The 21,365-nt window shown below is 38.8% G+C and overlaps 1 protein-coding gene across 2 annotated transcripts in view; it reads left to right on the top strand.

Annotated features, from left to right (window-relative positions):
- CTBP1 (C-terminal binding protein 1) overlaps window positions 1–21,365 on the top strand; it is a 252,000-nt gene that overhangs the window by 58,206 nt on the left and 172,429 nt on the right. For both annotated transcript variants that reach the window (XM_054064932.1, XM_054064931.1), the window contains exon 2: window positions 190–353. In XM_054064932.1, coding sequence (XP_053920907.1) covers window positions 296–353 — 58 coding nt within the window. In that variant the 5' untranslated portion in view covers window positions 190–295. The remainder of the gene's footprint in view (window positions 1–189; window positions 354–21,365) is intronic.

Genomic DNA, 21,365 nt, shown 5'->3' with positions numbered 1-21,365 from the left:
TTTGAGCTGTGCTATGTGCTTGCGTCTTCACGTGTTTAGAAGACAGTTTGTTGTAGAGTACCAGGTTACCTGATGTGATTAAGAACTTTGTCTTTTATCTTAATTGCTTAAATTACACATAGATCATCTTTCTGGAAAAAAGAAAAATCTATATTTTAAAGTTTATTAAGTTTATCTTTCTGTTCATAGGTGAAAATAATTTAAGAGAGGACAGTAAGCATTTCTGACTTGTATCTGGCTTAAGAAGACCATCACCAAGCTGTGTGGAGACGTTCTTTGAGTTCTTTTGACTCTTATGTCTCTGATGGACAAACACAAAGTGAAGCGGCAACGTCTGGATCGCATATTTGAAGGTTAGACATTTCAATTTCTCATGTTAACTATACTAATTTTATGGATTACTGCTGTTTCTGGAGACTGGAACTCTTGTCTTCTTTTGGTCGTTCAGTGTATTTTCAAGTGGCAGTTCCTGTTGAAATGGTATTACTTGTGCGCCAGTGCTGGTTTTGGGTGACAACAGATCTAGACAAATAAAAGCAACTAGTGTGTGCGCGCTGTGCTGTTCTACAGTTAAGTTTGCTTTTATCTTATCAACATTCTACCCAAGTGTTGTGAAAGATCGTGGTTTTATATAAAATAACAATTCCAGAAGGATCAGGTGACCACATAATGCCCTCTAGGGTCTTTCCCTATGGGTATGTTTCGTACAGGTTGATTGAACAGCCTGTAGACAATCCTAAGAAGGAAGAAGAAAATAAAATGAAAACAGAATACAAAAAAAAATCCTATACCCCCCTGAAACTTTAATGAGTATTAACAAAAATAGACTGGATTTTAGTGAAAAGAGAGTAATCACTTGGGTCAGTTATTGCACCTTGAGTCATGAATGACTGAATTGTATATTCCTGGTGTTCATTCCTTATTTGCTTTTAGAGTTGGTGTGAAAGCAGGTTGAGAGGTAAAGCATACTATTTTTAAGAATATACATGCATGATTTGAGCTAAATTACTTTTTATATTATCCTTGAAATGCAAGATAACAGTTAATTTCTAATTTCCCATTTTGATATGATGGGAGAAAGTGTACAGACTTCTGGGAACATGGTCTCTGCATCATGTCTAATACTGAAGCAATTATCTGCAGTTGAAACATTTTCTCCTCCGCACGTTGGTCTTGAGACTTTTCTGAGCAGCTGTGTTGGTGTAAGCAGTCCTTGGCAGCTGATTTCTGTCCTTGTTTTTTCCTCTTTCTTTTTGCCAATATGAGTGTAACCGTATAACGAGCTAGGTTGAGAAGACAACTCATGCTAACAATAAACTTTTTTGTTGGTATATTTTCTGTTTAGGTAAATTCCTTAGCCCGGGTCACTGTTCAGCTGACAAAGCAGTTGCATTGAAGGGGGCAGTTGGAAAGGGTCAACGAGGGGTGCTGGGGACCTTTACCCTGATATAGGAAGAGAAACAGGCATTTCATCAAAGTATCAAACGGGGCAGTTCCACATTTGGTTTATATGATTAATCTCCCTGTTAGTCTCTTCTAAAATCAGCCAAGCATGCCCCTGATTGCCAGGTCTAAGCTGGTTTTATAGCTCACCTAGACTGGTTGGCTAGGCAATCAGTTGAATCTGCTCGCTGGAGACTAATCACTGCTCAAAGAAATGGGGAACTGGCTGCCGAGCGTGGGGAATTTGGGAAGGCTGTCCCTCTTTCTGGGCAGCTCTGCAGTCAAATCAGCTGGAAATTACTGAGGGGTGCGCTGATGCAATGCATGGTGCTCTTTTCTGTTCCCAGCTTTAGGGTTTTGGTCTCAGGTTCTCATCCTATGGTCTCTGTATCAATGAAAGGGTCAGATACAGAGAGCTTTAACTTGACAGAAAGCTCAAATTTTTATTCTCTCTTTTTTTTTTTTTTGGCCCGTGTTAGCAAACTGAATTGGCAAATTGAAAGGAGGAAGGAGAAACCTGTCCCTTCTGATGGTGACTGGCAGTTAAACCAACTCAACCCATTGTGTGGAATTTTAGTCTCATTTTAGACTTCTTATATTGATCAACAGAACAACTTAAGAGGAAAACAGAGTCTATGATCCTGTGTGAAGGAATGTTGTCAGGGATAGAGGTAACTGAGCCACTATGACTGTTTAAAATAGTGGCTTCCCCCCAGGCTGTATATTCACATCTAGTGATGCTGTTTAATCAGTGCCTTTTGTCTGCCTTGTTTTTTCCCAGCCGTGCACAATTCACTGCATCCTACTGGTAAAATCTGTGCGGCCATGCAGAGTAGGGAATTGATCCAGTTGAAAAATAACGTAGAAGTTTTTTTAGCCACCTCTGCTTCCTAATCCCAATTATCATGTGCTAGACAAATAGCCGTGTTGGGAAAATAGAGTGGGAAGACCAGGCAGAAGATGATGCAGAGGAGAAGGGGTAAAACAATGGACCTGAAAAAATGCTTTAAGTTTTATGGTTACAGGAACCCAATTTGGCTCTTAAAAATGTCTGAGCTGTATTCTGCTCTTGAGTGTGTGCTCAAATGTTCTTTGAGGTTTGTAAACATCAGCTCTGGCTGATGTTTTTAAATCATTATCCCTGCAACTGAGCAAATTGGGATAAAAGCTAGCGGATTGGTTTGTTTTAAAAAGGCTTCTCCCTTGGTATGATCCAATTCAGGTTTTAAAATTAAATATGCAGCGTTGTTCTGATATATGTGCCTTCCATAACAGGGCCTAAATATTTTATATTTTCGAAATATGCGTAATGTTCTACAAAGCTCAGGGAATTTAACGAGCTGTGTAGCTATTAAAGGTGGTTTATCTTCTGTCAGCTGTTTGTTCTTCAGTTCATGTGTGGCTTCTTCTCTTAACCTTTTCCCTCAGAAGAGAATTATTTTTAAGATGCATTTTCCTTTTATTGCAAATTCCACTTAAAAACGGCTACAATGATTAACTCTATATTTTTTCATAAACTGTTTAACATGAAAACTTGGGGTGGGCAGGCATGAATACATTATTCTATCCATGAAGAGATGCCAGTGTCATTCTAGCATTTCATTACTGTTTGTAGTCCTCTTTGAGGAGAAGATGATAATGAGCTGAAAAATGGTGTGGGGGGCCTGATTCTCAAAATAAAACGCTCGTGTTAGGAACACGTGCGGAGTTGCACACGGCTTTGTCTGTGGATTTAATGGTTTGCCACGGAGGCTCTTGTAAGTTAGATAACTGCATGCAAAATGTTATTTGAGTTGAATTGCTTTCCTGTGGCTTTAGGCAATTTGCACACTTGATTATAGTAACTAATCATGCAAATTAAGCAACAAATTGAACAGGCATGAGTGGATTTACTATTACCTTGTGAGTTAACGATAGTATAATAGTAATACTACTAAGGTTGATACTCAATGCAGGAAAAAACCCTGGTTCTATTACTTTGGGAGCGATTAGTTCTCTTTTAATGTAGTTGAGTAAGTAATTTCGTCTGAGGTACCTATGATTTCTTAAATATGAAATGGAATATTTGCTTTTAATACTGAAACTCTTTGCAGTTGTATTTTCTTGCACGTTTCAGTGGTCTGCTATGTTCTTGCATTGTATTATCTCAAAAAGATGGTATAAAATGTGCTTAGTCATCCCAGTTTATACAGTTCTATAAACTAGAGTTTACTTAGGTGATGGAAATTGAAGACTGTCCATTGAAAAAACCCCAATACTAAATTCTGGTTTCTAACTTCCACCAGTAGTTGTGAATTGTACTTAAGCATGAGGACATAATTCTAGGCACTTTCAGGTGCTAATGTTAAACCCACTTCACAATTTATAAAATAACATTTAGGATTCTTCCCTTGAAGATAAAAGTATCAAAGCATGTGAAAGAGTAATTAGTTACTGATTATATTGTTCTTTGTCACCCTCTCCGGTGATGCTGGTGATTGCAAAGCATAATTATAGTAGTATACATTTGGCAGAACAGTTGGAAGTGTCACAGTGCAAAAATAAAATGTGTTCATTTCGTGGGTAATTTGAAAAATTCCGAACGCTTTTGGCATTTTGAAAAGTTGTTATCTCTAATTAAGGTATTATTGTACTTTATATTGTAACAAATCTGTAAACAGTGCTGTGTATTTGCTTATATTCTAGAAATCTGTAATTAAATGTGTGTCTGTTTTATTGACTGTTGCTTGGAAGTTACCTTGGATGTCTGACCTTTTGAGTTTCTGAGAGGTAATAGGTGGAGTAGGAGGGCAACAGAAGGTGGCTACAGTGTGAAGAAAATTTTACTTTGGATTGTCTGTGAACGGGCTTGAAAAGCATAATGAATTTTCTCTAAATACATTATATTGCGTAGTATATAGTGCTCAGTCAGCCACTGCTTTTAGTGGGGTTCCAGGCTGTAGGAAACCATCTCTGTTTCTATCCTGTTTAAAGGGGGGAGTTCAGAGATGCTGTTGGAACAAGGAAACTGCAAGAGAAAAGGGTTGTCTCCTCACACATTTCTTCTTGCTTGCTTACACAGGTATTGGGGATTAAACAGCTACAGCACAATGCAGCAAAATTAACTGCAAAGTTGTGAGAGTGACTTTTCCAGTTTGATGATTGCTTGAAACTAGAAATTTCTTTCCAGTGCGCCTTGTGACATGTATAGCAAAGACTGTAGGAAATTCAAGTGCAACAAGTCTGTGAAGACCCTGTGTACCCCCAGACAGATATTATGTGTTTTTCTAGTTCTGGTTTTGAGGAAGAAAAAAGCATCTTTGCATGCATTAGAGCTTCTTGACAATCATTACAAACCTTCTTCCTTTTTTATGTAGCACTGGCATAAATCTTAAGATTGTTCTTTAGATACGGGTTCCCTCTTCGTTTTTAAAAGTGTGTAGAAGAAAACTTGGAATGTGTTTTAACAGTACCGGTTTATTATCTAAGAAAAAAAGAGGAGCTGGTCAGGATCATAAATTGTAAAAGAAAATGCATGTTAATGGGATGGATTTCTGAGATTTCAGATAAAATCTCCCTTTTTTTTTTTTCTGTTATGAAGGGCAGCCTTTCTTTGGCAAAGTCTGATTACTGGCGCATAAGCAAGTGTTATGTTCTCTGAAGGACAGTAAAAGTGCGCAAGAAAGGAATAGTTTCTTTTCAAAGATATGATCAAGGTTTTCTTTCCCGTATAAGAAGACATCTGTCTTTAAATGTTCTTTATTTTTTGCTTGTGATGCTGTATAGCATGAGATTTAATAAGATGAATCCTTATTTCATAGTTGATATGGTATATTGACAATTCCAGGAGGAACGCAGAGAAAAAAAATGGGTGTGAATTGAAATCTGGTTTCTTCATTCCAAATTGATAAAGGAATATTGAAATAGAGAGTGACTTAATTTTAAAAGTACATTCTTTTTCCTCGTTTTCTTTTTGTGTGCATGTAATAGAGAGCTTGGCTTCTTCATAGGTGGGAAGTACCAGATCAACAAATGCTATGTGTTATTTAATGACCACTGATGGAGCTTATCTAAATTGTGTTAACTGTGATTTCACCTATTGCAGTTCTGAAATTAGGCAGGTGAGTATTTTGCCTGTTAATGAAGGAGGTGTCCTACTTTGGCAATGCTTGGGTTTTCCTTGGATTTAAAAAGGATTTTTACTAAAGTTAGTACATACTGTGTAAGTTGATCTGTAAATAAAAGGAAAGAAGAATAAATGTTTCCAGATAGTGAGTACGTTTGGCTCTTTCTTAAGTGGGAAATGCTTATGTCAAGTTCTTTGGAGAATGAGCAATCAATTCTCTTAACTGACATCCAAATTTGAAGATGTCCATAGTTGTCCCACTGCAGATATCAAAGAATGAAAGGAAATGATAAAATGTGCAGACAACCATAATGACGCACAGTACTTTACGGAGTTTTCTTTATGCATAGTGACCTTGGCGCTAGGCATGATAAATAAGCCAAGTGTTTCTTACAAAGATATTACTGGGCTGCCTGGCTGCTCAGTCTTTTTGACAGATTTTGGAAGAAGGATTATTGAAGGATTAGGGCAGCAGAGGGAGCTAAAAGATTCCTAATATTTTATCATTTGCTGTTTCCTCAGTGAAAGTTGCTCCTTTATCAAGTACCAATTAACCTTTGCAAAAAAGTGATTTTGCTAACCTTAAGTGCCTTCAGCAAATAAATAAGGATTTTGAACTGGAGAAAATTCCTTTTCTCCTTAGCAATCTACTGGAAATTAAATTAGGAATCGGGTGGTAAAAGCCACCAAAATCTTTCTGCAGGAACAGGCATGAAATCTTTCAACTGTAACAGCTAAAGGTGCTTAAGCAATCAGAATATTCTGTTAGTAGCCCAAATTACTTTGATCTAAGTGTCTTGAAATAAAAATACATGCATTCTTTTGTTGCGTACAAGGATGTTTCAACAATTCAACACTATTTTTCTGGTTTGCCTGTAAGAACTTCGAAAATATTTTAATCAGCTTGAAATACAGAGAATTAGATACAATATTTAATCTGTTATATGAGTTGTCTTCAAAGAACAGGGAGGTTATTCTAAAGACTAAGATAAGTTGACCTTGAAATAATAAAACAATAAAAAACAGTGCCATGAGTATAATAAGATCATTTGCCACTCACCATGTTGAGGGAAGCTATCTGTGTATTTGCGGTATGTTTACCGCAGTGCAAAACCACCCTTTATCTCATTACAATTATAGTTGAACTGCTTATACAGGCTTCTGTTTGGTTTTTGTTATCCTACATATTCAGTATTTACAGTGCAGGATGTGTTGGCTTTCTTCTGGATTGCTGCAGTAACCTGCTTTTGTAATTTGAATCTTCATTATGCTACCGAAACGGCTTTTGAATTTGCATGCACTTAAGCTACTACAATGTTACAGAGGTATTACCGGTAACAATGCAAACTGTATGAGAAGAAAATTAGCTGAAAAGCTCATTTTGCCCTAAATGATGCTGAACAGTAGCTGCTAATGTAAAGCATCATTTTAACAAGAAAACTGGGGAGGGGAGCTTCAAGGAAAACAATTTCCGTGTTTTAAGATTTTGCTGAAACATTCACGTCACTGCTTTAAATTATGAACTTCTCAAAGAAAAGGTGTGTATTTGTGGTGTCCAGCATTGTGTAGTTGATCTGCGTAACTATGCAGCTATTTACTTTGATATATTGAAATAAAATATGCTGCTTGCTTGTGCCAGACAGTGGCTACGTTCAGCTGGATATCCAGAGATACTGCTATAATAAAGTCAAAATAGCTTTATGCCATGTTAGTGTCAAAGAATGTTAAATACAGGAAACAATATAGCTTGAAACTAGTTTTACAGGGTTTTAATTGTTGGTTTTTAATATCATATGTATTGGAATCAGAATCCAGTACTTAAGCATACCTAGTGATCTAATTCCTGAGTAATCTTTAGAGAATTTAAAAAACTTTTTGGACTAGATATTTAGCTTTTATGCATTGCAGCTGAGTGCCTGGTAAAGCTTTCAAAAGCTTTAGAAGTCTAAGTACTTGGTAGTATTACAGATTCATTTCTGCCTGGGGCCAGGGAAGGTGCTCTGGAAGCCCTAGATTTATACATTGCTTTACACTCTGCTCTGGAAAACTGTACAAAGATTAAGTGTCTAGGTAAACATGCTGAAAAATTTAAATAGTCATCTAATTAAAGCAGGCTTGTTCAGCTTTCATAGAGGCAGTTCCCATCCTTAGGGAAGTGCAGACTGAGATGCAAAAAAGGGTTTTATTTTGTTTCTTCTCTCAGTGCAGACAGGATGGGAGTGTGATTGTGTAAGTGGAAACGAGCCAGTAAAAGTGGAGACAGTCTTCTCCTGCTCTGTCCTTGTTCCATTAGGTCAGTACTGAACTTGAAAGGTGCTTCTTCTTAAACAGGAGGCTTTGCCAGGAGAATAATATTTTGCAGAGTTCTTTCTCCTCCTTAGAAAAGTCATTGTCATCTGATGGACAGGTCATTTGGAGTTAAGAAACCTGTGGGTTATTGTTTAGCCCTTCCAAAGTCAGACAGAAGGTTAGGAAACAAAAGTTACCCCTCCACCTCTTTGCCTTTTCTTCTTGACAGAAAACAGTCAGTGGGGACTTTTGGAGTTACTGTAAAATAAATATTTAACAGCAGGATGTCATAATGCTCTTGGAATCCCTTTAAAAAAAATTGAGGCTTTTGCTGACTGGAACACCTGGCATTTGCAGCAGGTAAAAGTGTGACTGTTGGTACCGTTGTAGATCCAGGACTGTGTGGTGTTGGTGACCCTGCTCAGATGCTTAAATAAGAGGACTCTTTCTTCCTTCTGTTTCTGTGAGAACTAAATTAATTTGTGCGTAACTTTGAGTAGATGTGGGTTGGTTTTTTTTTAAGCTAGAAACTAGCTCTTCAAAATTACTCATGTTTCTTTTATCCTGATGCTTACTTTTCAGAGGAGCATCTGATGCACCGAATTTTTAAACTGCTCATTCTGCCAATTAAACGGAGACACAAAAAAACTCCAATAAAAATTATAGGCAGTGTCAGTAGGACAGCAAAAGATGAAGGGAAGACTCTTTATTCTTCTGGTCCTACCTGTACTTTACAGAAAGTTTCCTCATATGCTAGATGATGGCACTCAAATACAAATGGGCTATAACTGACTCCTGTTAATTAGTAAATAAGAATAATTGTTAGTGTTGATTAAATATGAGAATTGTCTCTTTTTGTCAAGGAGCATGCATTTGAAGAAATAGTTTTAAATGCTAATAAAACTTTTTCCCAAGCAATTTTAACACTATTTCTTGTTCCCTGCTGTTCCTTTCTTGAAGATTGCATCAGTCATACCCATGTGGTGTTTTTTGGGGTATCAAATACCGCTTAGGCAGGTGTTACTTAGTTTCCATAACATCTGCCAGTCATTTTTTTGTTGTTGTTAGTTTATCTAACCTGCAGATGGTCATGTTTGCTTGTTTGTCTAGTGCTCCACAAACTCCCATGCTTGTTCCCTGAAGTGCCGCTCTGTGCTTCCATGCAGACACCATCAATTTATCAAACTCAAATAATTTAGTAACAGTTACTTCTTCTTGCAATAAACAAAAGCAGCTGCTCTCTCGCTGTCCTTATCTGCATGAATGCATAGATTGTAAAGGGCTTTTCTGACAAACGAGACAGAAGTTTAGAGTTTCAAACTGGAATTTAGGGCATGTAAGTCAGCCCAACTAGACGCTGATGTTTAGAAACAATATAATAACGCAGAGAATGAATTAGTTACCATAGTAACTGCTTTGTTTTAATAATTCGTCGGGGCGATGGTTAGAAGGAGGTCAGAAAGAAGTAGTATGAATCTTAATTACATGTCGTGCAATGTGAGTGGCTTTGTTCATCATAACATCAAATTAATTTCAATATTAACAGATTGAAGAATGAGTGCATAAGTTTTAATCTGGAAGAGCAGTAAGAATGATTTACAGGTTTTTTTCGTTCTTATTCTACCCACCCACACACCCCTCTCAGAAAAAAATATGATCACATTTTACATTTAATTATGGCAACATAGATTATCAATTTCTTAACAATAAAACAGGCTCAGTATGTTGCATTGTAAGCATGACTCCAATCTATGTGCTGTGATTTGTTGCCTGGCAGTTATTGGCAGCCTAGCAACATGCTTGGGTCCAGATCTGCAGCAGGATGTAGACACCCAAAGTTAGGAGCTGTGGGGAAGGTAAATGTCTCAGTACTTCAAAACCCACCTAAAGTCTTCAGCACCTTGAAATTCCTTTGTACTTCATGGATTAAATTTAAGAACCCCCGGTTCTTTAAGATCATCTTCATTTTCTTTCCCTGTGAGGGTTTGAGCAGTTTAATATGCATTTTATACTTAAGGCAGGATGCTAAACAGAATTAACTCTTTTGGAGGCAGATGCACATCACGCAGGCCTTCTGTGGCCCCGTAAAACACACATCGCCCCATTTTACAGAAAGACAGCAGACACGATGGTGCTCTTCTCAAGAAATTAATGCACATTGCCTCCTGTCCCAGCATCTCTCCCGGGACACAGGTTGGCTGGGTCTGAGATGCCCGAGTGCTGGTGAGTCAGTCCGTGTCTGGGGACTGGCCACTGTCACAGCAGGGATTGATGCTCATCTCTTGCTGCAGCCTTTCACAAAGCGGGTCATTCAATTTGAGTCTGTTTGCTCATCTATATGCCCTTTTTTTTTCTAAATGAAACTTGCAGGAGCTTATTTCTCCTTGAGACAACTGGCGGCTTTTGGTTGAAACTGGCTAGTGAGTTAAGGGATTTAATTAAGGACAGCCCAGCGGGTAGATGGACAGGCATGATTACATGAGCCTGGTTTCCTTTGAAAATCTGTCTGAGAGATGTTCAGATATTATATATACAAACAAGAAGTGCTAACTGGTCATTCTGTGGTCAAGGAAGCGCCTTCCATCACTGGGCTCAAATCACGTTCCCTCCTCTAGACCAGGGAGGCCTCTAGTTGTTTCTTCAAAGCAGCATTTAACAGTGGCTCCTCAGTAGGTAAGAGAGTCTGCTCAGGAACAGAGAAGCCTTGGCTTCTACATCATCATCAATCCAAACGTGATTAGTTTTTTGAAGGGAAGTTCATTACCCCCTTTCTGTGTGATTTGCTGCTATCTACGTTCCAGGTAATGCAAGATTGATTCATTTTCCCAGAAATGAGCAGAAAACTGAGCTCGGTCATGACTGTTCTGATTCAGGAAGGGAAATTCAAGCTTCTCTTTCCTGTTTCTACTATGTTTGTGTACATACTTTTGTGGATGACACATAAAACTGTGGACTGTTTCTTTTCTCCGAGGTGAGGCCCCCATCCCTGGGCTGTTCTTGTCCCTGCTTCCTCCCCTCCAGTCTCATAAGAAACTTGCCCTGATAAAGTATTTATAGAACTAGTATATCATACCTCGAGACCCACGCTTTCCTCATTCTTCCCTTATCTCTTAGTTCTATCTTAATAAAATAAAATTGCAATGTTTTTGAAATAGACGCTGGCTTGTTTTGAACTCTTCTTGGATACGAATCCTTCATTGGAATTCTGAAATGCTCGTTAATATAATCTTAGAGTTTACAAAAGCCTTTCCTGTTTAATTTTCAAGTGTCAGTCAGTGAAACCTCCCAAAATGTCAGAAGATTAGACGAGTTCTGCCCCTTGTCCAAGATGCTGATGCATGAAAGTAAAAGGGAGTTCATTCCACAGCTGAAAACATCCAATGAAGGACTTTTTATTTAGTTGCTTCCCTTTATCTGTGTTGACCATAAATCAGTGGTTACTATATAGGTTTCTTGTGATTACAGTAATCAACAAATGCATGGCTGCATCCTGGAATAGTTGATGAAAGAAACTTTAGAGCAATTCTTTAAGGGCCTTGCTATACCAAGGTAATAGCACTAGCGTGTCTGGTGATAAAGAAAAAGAAGAGTGTGGTCTTGCAGTCAGCAGTGGTCTTTCGCTGCCTTTTTTTCCTGCAATTCTGAGTCTCCTTTGTTTTTCTAATTCTCTTTTCTAATGACGAAGTAAAATAATCCTATTTAATTCTTTGTTTTCTAATGTTTCTTAAAATATTCTTTGTGTTATGTTAATTTTGGTTGTATGCAAGTTGTTTTACCACTGGATATAATTAGCATTAAATGTTGATTTTTTAATTTAATGATCAACTTGATTTTATTTGCTCTGATTTTTATTATGTTAGTCCCTTATGAATGGAAGCACTTGCAAATATATTCCTAAAGGTATAGCCTTCCACAGAGTTGAAAAAATACTTAAGTGCTTACTGGATGGTAAATTAAAGTCCTTTTAAATGAAGAAGACTTGAAGATTTTTGCAGACAGTGGCATTGAGATGATTTAGCTGGGAGAGAAAATGTTTAGCAGCTCTCTGAAACAACCTGCTCCACTGACATTGGCTCATGCCTCCAAAAGCTAGCGAGTGTGGAGACTTGTGTCAGATGCAGTAGGTTGTTCCATCTCTCGTCTGTCTGTGCGTGATTAACTGGAGGAAACCCATGCTACAGGCATATATTGCAGTCTCCACTTTGAGTCTCGCACGGGAAGCATTCCTGCCACAAGTTGTGGATTCCCCTCTTACATAAGAAGTACGGATGAGGTCTCTGCGGCAGTAGCTGTGCCAAAGGTTTGTCAGATACAAGCCTTGGTTTTCTCAGAGTCATGAAATGCTCCAGAATCATGATTGTCTTGAACCTCCTGGACATGACATAATCACCTAATTGGAAAATGTTTTTGCCAAACAAAGATTGATTGTTTGGCAAAACATTGTTCCAGATAAAGGCATTATATTATATGCAATTTTGAAAGCTGTCTTTTAAATGATTTACAGGCAAGCGTATCCTTTTGGGTTTTTATGGTTGGAGTTGATGATCTCAAAGGTCTTTTCCAACCTAATGATTCTATGATAAAATTTGATGAGAGATTTCGAGGTAGAAAGATGGAGTTCAAAGAAAAAACAAGTACTTTCTTTACTGTCTTTTGACCAAAGTCACTTATGAAGGTTTGGTTTAATGGGAAAAGTTTGTATTGGTAATTGTGATAATTGAGCCCAGTTAGCACAGACAAGAGAGCACTTGTATTTTGGAGTCCTTATTTTTAATAACTTTGGACTTCAGTAAAAACTCCTTTAAAGTGTAGATGAGTATACATACACACTTGAAAATGTAACCAAATATTTTGTAGCCAGAAATGAGATATTTTGTTAAAAAAGCTTGTTTCAACTTGTAGCTATGGCATTCCTGCCAGGGGTTCTTAGTTTTGGAGTCCCTATGACCTCTGATTTGCTTAGAGTTTATTTCTGTTCAGTTTTTTTGATGCTTCATTTATCATAGAATCATAGAATACTTTGGATTGGAAGGGACCTTAAAGATCATCCACTTCCAACCCCCCCTGCCATGGGCAGCATCACCTCCCACTGGATCAGGCTGCCCAAGGCCCCATCCAGCGTGGCCTCGAACACCTCCAGGGATGGGACAGCCACAGCTTCCCTGGGCAACCTGTGCCAGTGTCTCACCACCCTCATAGTGAAGAAATTCCTTCTTATGTCTAGTCTAAATCTGCCCCTTTCCAGTTTATACCCATTGCCGCTAGTCCTATCACTACAAGCCTTTGTAAACAGCCTCTCCTCAGCTGTTTTGTAGCCCTTTTCAGGTACTGGAAGGTCGCTATAAGATCTCCTCAGAGCCTTCTCTTCTCCAGGCTGAACAACCCCAACTCTCAGCCTGTTGAACTTATGCAGTTTCCTGGCCTTGATGCAATTTGTACCTATTCCTATTGCCTGTTTTCCCTGCAAAGTTGGCACCATTGTTCCTGGAATTCATGTCCTGTTTATAACACCTCTGTAGGTCAGAACTTCTGCCATGAAGTACAGAAATTAGAGGTTTATCACCATATAGGCATAGAGGAGCGTAGAAGTTTTTCTGTTGGAAATCTTACTTCAATCCAATGTTATGATTGAATTACATTTAATACATATTTAATAGGAGCTTTATTTATTAGTAACAGTTGATTTAAAAGGCTTCTGAATAGTTCCCCTTCTGCTGTATGAGAGTGGGCTTTTTTTGGTGTCTTCTTAGACGTTTTCAATTGTAGCTGAAGCATGGTACAGACCCTGACTTAGTTGTTGACAGATTTACAGATACCACCACTTTTATAAGCCTTAAATTGTCTTTTAAGTAAACACTTTATGAAATAGTAGAAGCAGAGTTTTCATGATTTGTATAAAGTCTGTAAATTTGTGTTTACTTTAACTGGGCTACATTATTAAATGAAAGCTTAAACTGATCTAAAACAATTAAGCTAAGATGAAACTTCAGATTTAAACTAAATGCATTGAAAACTGGAAACTTTTAGAGCTAAAAGTAATCCCAAGAAGACATTCCTTAACTGTAAAGGACAGAGGGAGGGAGCAAAACTTAAATTATAAATAAAGGCAAGTTTAAGCTATCATCATAACCTTGATGTTAGCAGTATGTCCCGTATTGTAGATTGGCGGTAAGTCCTGGCTATTTTGTGTAACTATCCAAAGCCGGATGACATTAGGCATATGTCAGTACAGAGGATGTCAATACAGAGAACAATCTTTTCGATGTTTTCTGTTAATGACCCTTTTTCCTTTTTATTGGTTATATTTTAGTTAGATTATGTTCTTTTAGTAGCATTAAAGAATTGTAAAGCAAAACAAAAAAACCTTATTTGATATAAAAGTATAAATTTGAGGGAGTTCATTTTATCCCCAAAAGCAATATTCAGCTCCTGATGACCATTCAAAAAAATAAGAGAAATGCTGACACTGTTGTCAATATTTTGTCTTTTATGACACTTAAAACCAAGACTTTGAACCAGCTACTTTGCCCAGGTGATGTTTTCTTCCCTCCTTCCAGTAACAGGTGGTGACATGGAACAGCTTAGACAGGTCCAGTCTATTAGTACATGGCTCCATGGCTGGTGTCACAACAATAACTTTGAGTTTTTTGATAACGCAATGGCCTTGCAGGCTTTGGATGGGAGCTACCTTTCTCAGAGAGGGAGGAGGATCTTTGCCCGGGAACTTGTGGGGCTTGTAGATAGGGCTTTAAACTAGATATGAATGGGGGGGGGGGGGGGAATAACACCACGCTAGCCCGTAACAGCCTTTGACACGGTCCCCCACAACATCCTTCTCTCTAAATTGGAGAGAGATGGATTTGATGGGTGGATGGTCATATTCAGAGAGTAGTGGTCAATGGCTCAAAGTCCAGATGGAGATCCATGACTAGTGGTGTCCCTCAGGGGTCCGTACTGGGACCGGTGCTGTTCAATATCTTTATCAATGATATTGACAGCGAGATCGAGTGCACCCTCAGCAAGTTTGCAGATGACACCAAGCTGAGTGGTATAGTTGCCACACCGGAAGGACAAGATGTCATCCAGAGGGACCTGGACAGACTGGAGAAGTAGGGCTCTGAGAACCTCATGAGGTTGAACAAGGCCGAGTGTAAGGTTCGGCACCTGGGTCAGGGCAATCCCCATTTTCAGTACACGATGGGGGATGACATGCTTGAGAGCAGCCCTGCAGAGAAGAGCTTGGGGGTTGCTGGTCGATGAGAAGCTCAACATGAGCTGGCAATGTGTGCTTGCAGCCCAGAAGGCCAACCATATCCTGGGCTGCAGCAAAATAAGCGAGGCCAGCAGGGTGAGGGAGGTGATTCTGCCCCTCTATTCCTCTCCTGTGAGACCTCATCTGGAGTATTGTGTCCAGTTCTGGAATACTCAACATAAGAAGGATGTGGAGCTGTTGGAACAGGTCCAGAGGAGGCTACAAAGATGACTGGAGGGCTGGAGCACCTTCCATATGAGGACAGGCTGAGAGAGTTGGGGTTGTTCAGCCTGGAGAAGAGAAGACTCAGAGGAGATCTTGTAGTGATCTTCCAGTACCTGAAGGGGCTACAGGAAAGCTGGAGAGGGACTATTCCTAAAGGCTTGTAGGGATAGGGCGAAGGGAAACAGGTATAAAATGGAGAGGGGCAGATTTAGACTGGACATTAGGAAGAATTTCTTCACCATGAGAGCGGTGAGAGACTGGCAGAGGTTGCCCAGGGAGGTTGTGGCTGCCCCATCCCTGGAGGTGTTCAAAGCCAGGTTGGATGGGGCCTTGGGCAGCCTAATCTAGTGGGATGTCCCTGCCCATGGCAGGGGGGGTTAGAACTAGATGATCTTTAAGGTCCCTTCCAACCCAAACTATGCTATGATATTTTCAAGCATAGGTTTAGTGTTCAACTGCACCTGCCAACCATCAGACATGACCTGTGATGCTAGTTTTTTTTTTTTTTTTTAATGTTATTCACAAATATTAAAGTATTAACAAATGTTTTATAATATTTAGCTCAAATCAGAGGTGCTGCTCTAAGTTTATTTTACTTGCTGGAAGGCTTTTTGTTTGGTTTCTGCAGAAGGCAGTGGTAAGCTAGAGCTTTGTAGTAGCTTAAGAGTAATATTGGTTATATGATGTTATCAGCACGCATGGAATCAGCATAACTGCTACTAAGACAAAAATGTACCTAGCCTTGAGGTTCCAGCAGTTAGAAGGTTATTTTAAGATACAATCACCATTTGAAGATGTTCCATTAATGCTTAAGATTAGCATATTTTTTTAAATGGCAGAAAATTTGATGGAAGCATTTATTGTGTGCTGGACGGGATCTTTTCAGAGCTCAATTTCTGTGAAGCTTAGGTATAATCCTCCTCAGTTTTGTTGTGGGTTTTGGTGGTTTGTGGTTTTTTTTGTTTTTTTTATAAATGGCATTACAATGCTTCTTCTTCAAAAGTACTTATAGATAAAATAGAAGAAAATTAAGGATTGTGTGGTAAACCAGGGTGACATTCCCTGAATTCAGCATTAGTCAATTCAGAAGCGATAGTGGAAAATGCATTTATTAGAGTTACAGAAGTTTTAATAAGATATCTATATCCATACTATGGTATCTACAAAATGCCATAAATGTTTTGTGTAGCAATTAATCCCCTTTCAGATATCTTCTCTGGCCATATATTTTAATCTAGGTCGCATTTTCGGATTTTTTTTTTTATTGTGTTTCAAAATAAGGAAAAAACATTAACCTCATGTTTCAGGGACACAGCAATATCCGTGATCTTTTAATTAATTCACAAATTGCCACAGCATTATTGTGCTGGAGCATAAATTGAGAGCATTGTCGTGTCTGTATTCTGGTCTCTTCAGAGTTTGCTATCAGCCAAATGAGGGAAACAAGAATTAAAAAGCTAGCATGATTTGAAGAGAACTGTAACAGAATTAAGTTCTGCACTCAGGATTTTTTAGGTCTGTTGATTTGATTTGAAGATTGCCTACTTCAGGTATTCGAGCTTTGTGTGGAATCCTGCAGTGAACAGGGAGGTTCGTGAGGACTGCTGTAGGTGCCCTTAGGGAGCAGTTCAGGACTTGCTTGGAGTTCCTCCTGGTGAGACCTCAAATCCTGTGTTCAGTTCTGGGCCCCTCGCTGCAAGAGGGATGTGGAGGCTCCGGAGTGTGTCCAGAGAAGAGCAACAAAGCTGGTGAAGGGGCTGGAGAACAAGTCTTATGAGGAGCAGCTGAGAGAGCTGGGGTTGTTTAGCGTGGAGAAGAGGAGGCTGAGGGGAGACCTTATTGCTCTCTACAACTACATGAAAAGAGATTGTAGAGAGGAGAGAGCTGGCCTTTTCTCCCAAGTGACAGGGGACAGGACAAGGGGGAATGGCCTCAAGCTGCGACAGAGTAGGCTCAAGCTGGACAGCAGGAAAAAAAATTTCATGGAAAGGGTCATTGGGCACTGGCAGAGGCTGCCCAGGGAGGTGATTGAGTCGCCATCCCTGGAGGTGTTTAGAAGATGGGTAGGCAAGGTTCTCAGGGACATGGTTTAGTGGCAGATAGAAATGGTTGGACTTGATGATCCAAGAGGTCTTTTCCAACCTGGTGATTCTATGGTTCTGTGACTGTACGTGGATCCAACTGGCAAGCCGGGGTAGGGAGCAATAGTGTTTCTCGTTGGTAAAGTTTTGATGAGCTGTGCTTGAAAAAGTACCTGACTCAGCATTGCACTCTTACGCTATTGATAGTCAGAACAGCAAGTCCCTTTCTGGGAATAAAGCAAGAAAATGTTGACCTACTTTAATGAAAGCGTAGCAGTTAAAACATTCTCCTTGGCCCTATGTCTCCTACTTCCCGCAAATGCGTCTGAAAGCCCTTGCCTGTTATCTTTGCAAATCTTTTTCTTTTTCAATGTGATAACCAGCGGGCACCAAGTGAAACTGCTGTGTGTAGATGTCAAAAGCATTTAATCGGCCGCCAGGTGAGTTATGAAACTTCATACTGCAGGATATCGTAGGTTACTAGAGTTTCACGAGGGTTGAAAATGTGAGTAGGTACGTTTGTGGAAAAAAAAATCCACTAGGTTTGCTGAAACACTTCTGATTCGCACAGCTCCTGGATTGCAATTTGAGCAGAGAGGTTCTGGAGGTGAATTACTGCTCTTGCCTGCTTCTAGTACTCTTTCTGACTGTTCTTTTCCCAGATCTAGCAGCAGGGATAAACTAGTACTGAGTGAGATAGTTATTTGGCCTGAACCCATCACAAGCTTTTCTTGCATCCTTGATTGTGGAAGGCAACCAAACTGAGTAGAACCTTCCAGGGTCCTTTTCCCATTCTTTGAGGCTTCCAGCCTTATTAGCCTAATTATTAGTAAAAATAGACATTGCCCACTTGCAGTTCATTGGCGTACTAACCCAGAGTATCAATATCTGAGACCTCGCGTACGTGCTGCTGTACGTATTTCTAGTGCTCTTTTTATTAGGCCTGTCAGTGCAATAAATGATAATGCTTTTCACGACTTCAGAGATGCATTTTATAGGTGTTGGAAGAAATATAATTTTAGAGACAGCTTCTAAGATTGCTGCTTTTTTTTTGTCTAACTCGGAACTGCTGAAGTGTTTAAAGAGAAGCAGGATATCTAAAAATAAGGAAAAATAGGAAATGCTCTTCCTTATCAGTTACCTATGATAATGCACAACATGTGGATGATGTATGTTACAAATCTATGATCGGATCTCTAAAAGTGGCATAGGCATGTGATTAAATATTCAGGATATCAAAACAAAGCTTAACCAGCTGTGCTTAGAGTTCTTGTGGAAGCAGTTTCCCACTGTACTTGTTTCCTTAGCTGTGAAATGTTAATAATACTTTTACTGTCTGAGGCTTTACAGCAAGGTGAAAAGTGTATATATAGTTCACACACCCCCTCCCCCCAGCTATTATGGAATAAACCTACTTAGTATTTAATAGTTTGCCTATCCAAATAACTGTCTCTATTAAGGAATAATTGAAACGTATTTACAGAGGATATTTGAAAGAAAATAACAGCATTATCAAGCTAGAAAGCTATAGCACGTAATTATTATATACTTACTTCATGATTCAGCAGTTGAGCTGTTTTTGTGCATGTAAATGATTTTTACTTAATGGATTATTGCAGCGCTTCTGAGCAAGCAGCACAGGACTCTCCGAAGGGCATACCTCGAGGACACTGCAGTAGCAATATTTTGCTGTGTCACTAGATTTTATCATGCGTAAAGGACAGATTCTTTTTTACTTGGGAGTTTTCAGATGGAGACAATTGTTACAGTCCTGGCTGATTTCGTATATGCTAGCAGTGCACAGTAATTTAAAAAGTTCTTAAAAACAAATTGGTTCTATTAGTACAGTTTTTTGTCCTTTTATTTAAATATTGCCTCATTGAGTGTCTAACTGTAACAGCAGTTATATGAACTATATCAAGAAAATGAGAAAACGTATGACTAATTCTTACAAGAATTTTATGAGTGATATCTTTTATTTCTTTTTTTTGAAGCAGGAGTAATAAAAATGTAAGTGGATTTGAGTTTAGCATGACAGTGCTGTGTGGTTGTGAAGTGTGATTACTAAACAAATAGTAAAAATACTCTGTTGATTTTATTGCTTTAGTAATACGGTTACAAGAACCACTTTTACTGGAGTTCTCCAAGATTTCTAGCATGCTTGAGAGTTAGTACACGGAATTAATTTCTTAGGTTTGGACTGCATCCAGTATTCCATGAAAGTGACCTTTCTAAACAGCCAGAGATTTTAGGTACCAGATAAGGGAGGTATGGTTTCATTAGGATGAGGTTTATCTCTGGAAAGAAATGAAAAATGTAATTACCAGTAAATTGCATTGAACTGAGGATCATACCACAAAATAAGAACTGCAATGCAAATGTTAACCAACACGAATCTACAAATCCGGAGGGTGATGTGTCATTTCTAGAACAGTTTATCAGTCTCAGAGATGGTCTCAATTGCAGCTCTGAGTCTGTGCCAAGCGTTAGTTATATTATTAAATGGGTAAAATCTGCATGATGGGTCTGTTGGCTGCATGATATGGTATTGTGTTAACTTGGGTTTCTACTGCACTGATAAAGTCAAGGGAAGAATGGGTAAATATCCGCAAAACTTGTGGCATTTATTATTGAGCCTTTAATGTCAGTCCAAGAAGTGAGAGAGCTACAGAGATATGTGAAGGTGCATAGAATGAAGTTGGTAAAACTGTTTGTTTTGGCCTTCCCCCAAACATCTACACGATAAAAGGAAATGTTTTGTTGAACTTCAGAGTCAAAGAAATCAAAACAAAACCGCCCACATAAAAGAACCTGGTCTCCAGCTAAATGGATAACTTTCCAGTTTATTGAAATGTAATCTCTCAGGTTGTTGAAATATAATTAATGCTAATACAATTTTGGAGGGTTTTGACAAGGTGCTGTTTAATGTCTGTATTACCAAAAGTGTAAGCCAGTTTGCTAATCTGTGGAGGAAGAAAGATAGTCTGTAAAGTAATTAGGATTTTTCTTGAGATGACATGGTCTGGTACTTTGTGTTTTCCAAACAAATACAAAGGAACTTCTAGCTTGAGTAAGGTACTTCTTTTTTTTTTGGTTTAAGTGGTAGGGTAGATATGATGCTGAGGAGGGCTCAGATCGACTTCTTTGGATCTGAAGTTTAGACGGGAGAGCAGTTATTTTTTACCCTGTGGACTACATTACTGTGTCTTCACAACAGATGTAACTCTTCTGCATCAGAGTGCGCTGAGGATCTTAAGCATGTCTTGAGTTCTTGACTATGCTATATTTTTACTGTTGAGAATGTTTATTTTTGGAGCTCTGAAAGCAACACTCCTTAAAAACAATGTGCGTTGTTACTTTTTAAATGGAGATGAGGAAAGATACATTGTGTGTTTATGCCTAAACCTAGGTTTTGTAAAGATGCTGATATTAGCATCTACTCTGCAAACAGTTTTTCAAGATTTGGTATGACTTGAACATTAGAGGTTGAATTGCTTTATTTTAATTGATATCCTTGTAAGTGGCGATGGTACCGCCTGTAATTGTTCTGTACTTCTGACAGTTCTGTGTTTCAGTTATAGCTTATATACGTTTACTTTCCTGAATATTAAACCATTTCTAATTCTGAAATACCCATGTCGTCAACATACAGCCATTATTGGGTGTTCTTCCTACTGTTGTTCCCCTCAAAATAAGTCATGTATCAGGTGTCTTCATTTCTCTTTAAGTCTGAGATTTCAGTGGCCCTTCTTCCTCCCTGTATCAGAATCCATTTGCATCATCTCAAGTGATTTCACCAACAATCTGATTACTTATGCTCCCTCGCACGCTAAAGTAACATTGTATTATGTGTTGCATCAGTTTGTTTGATGGATAAAAGGAAGAACGTTTATGTTTTGAATGAGGAAGTTCATACACTTAAAACATTGCAAAGGCATTTCATCTGCAAAGAAAGAGAACTGTCTCTTTT

The sequence above is a fragment of the Cuculus canorus genome, chromosome 4 (genome assembly GCF_017976375.1).
Source record: "Cuculus canorus isolate bCucCan1 chromosome 4, bCucCan1.pri, whole genome shotgun sequence".
Taxonomy (NCBI): domain Eukaryota; kingdom Metazoa; phylum Chordata; class Aves; order Cuculiformes; family Cuculidae; genus Cuculus; species Cuculus canorus.
This window is presented reverse-complemented; position numbering and strand designations above follow the sequence as displayed.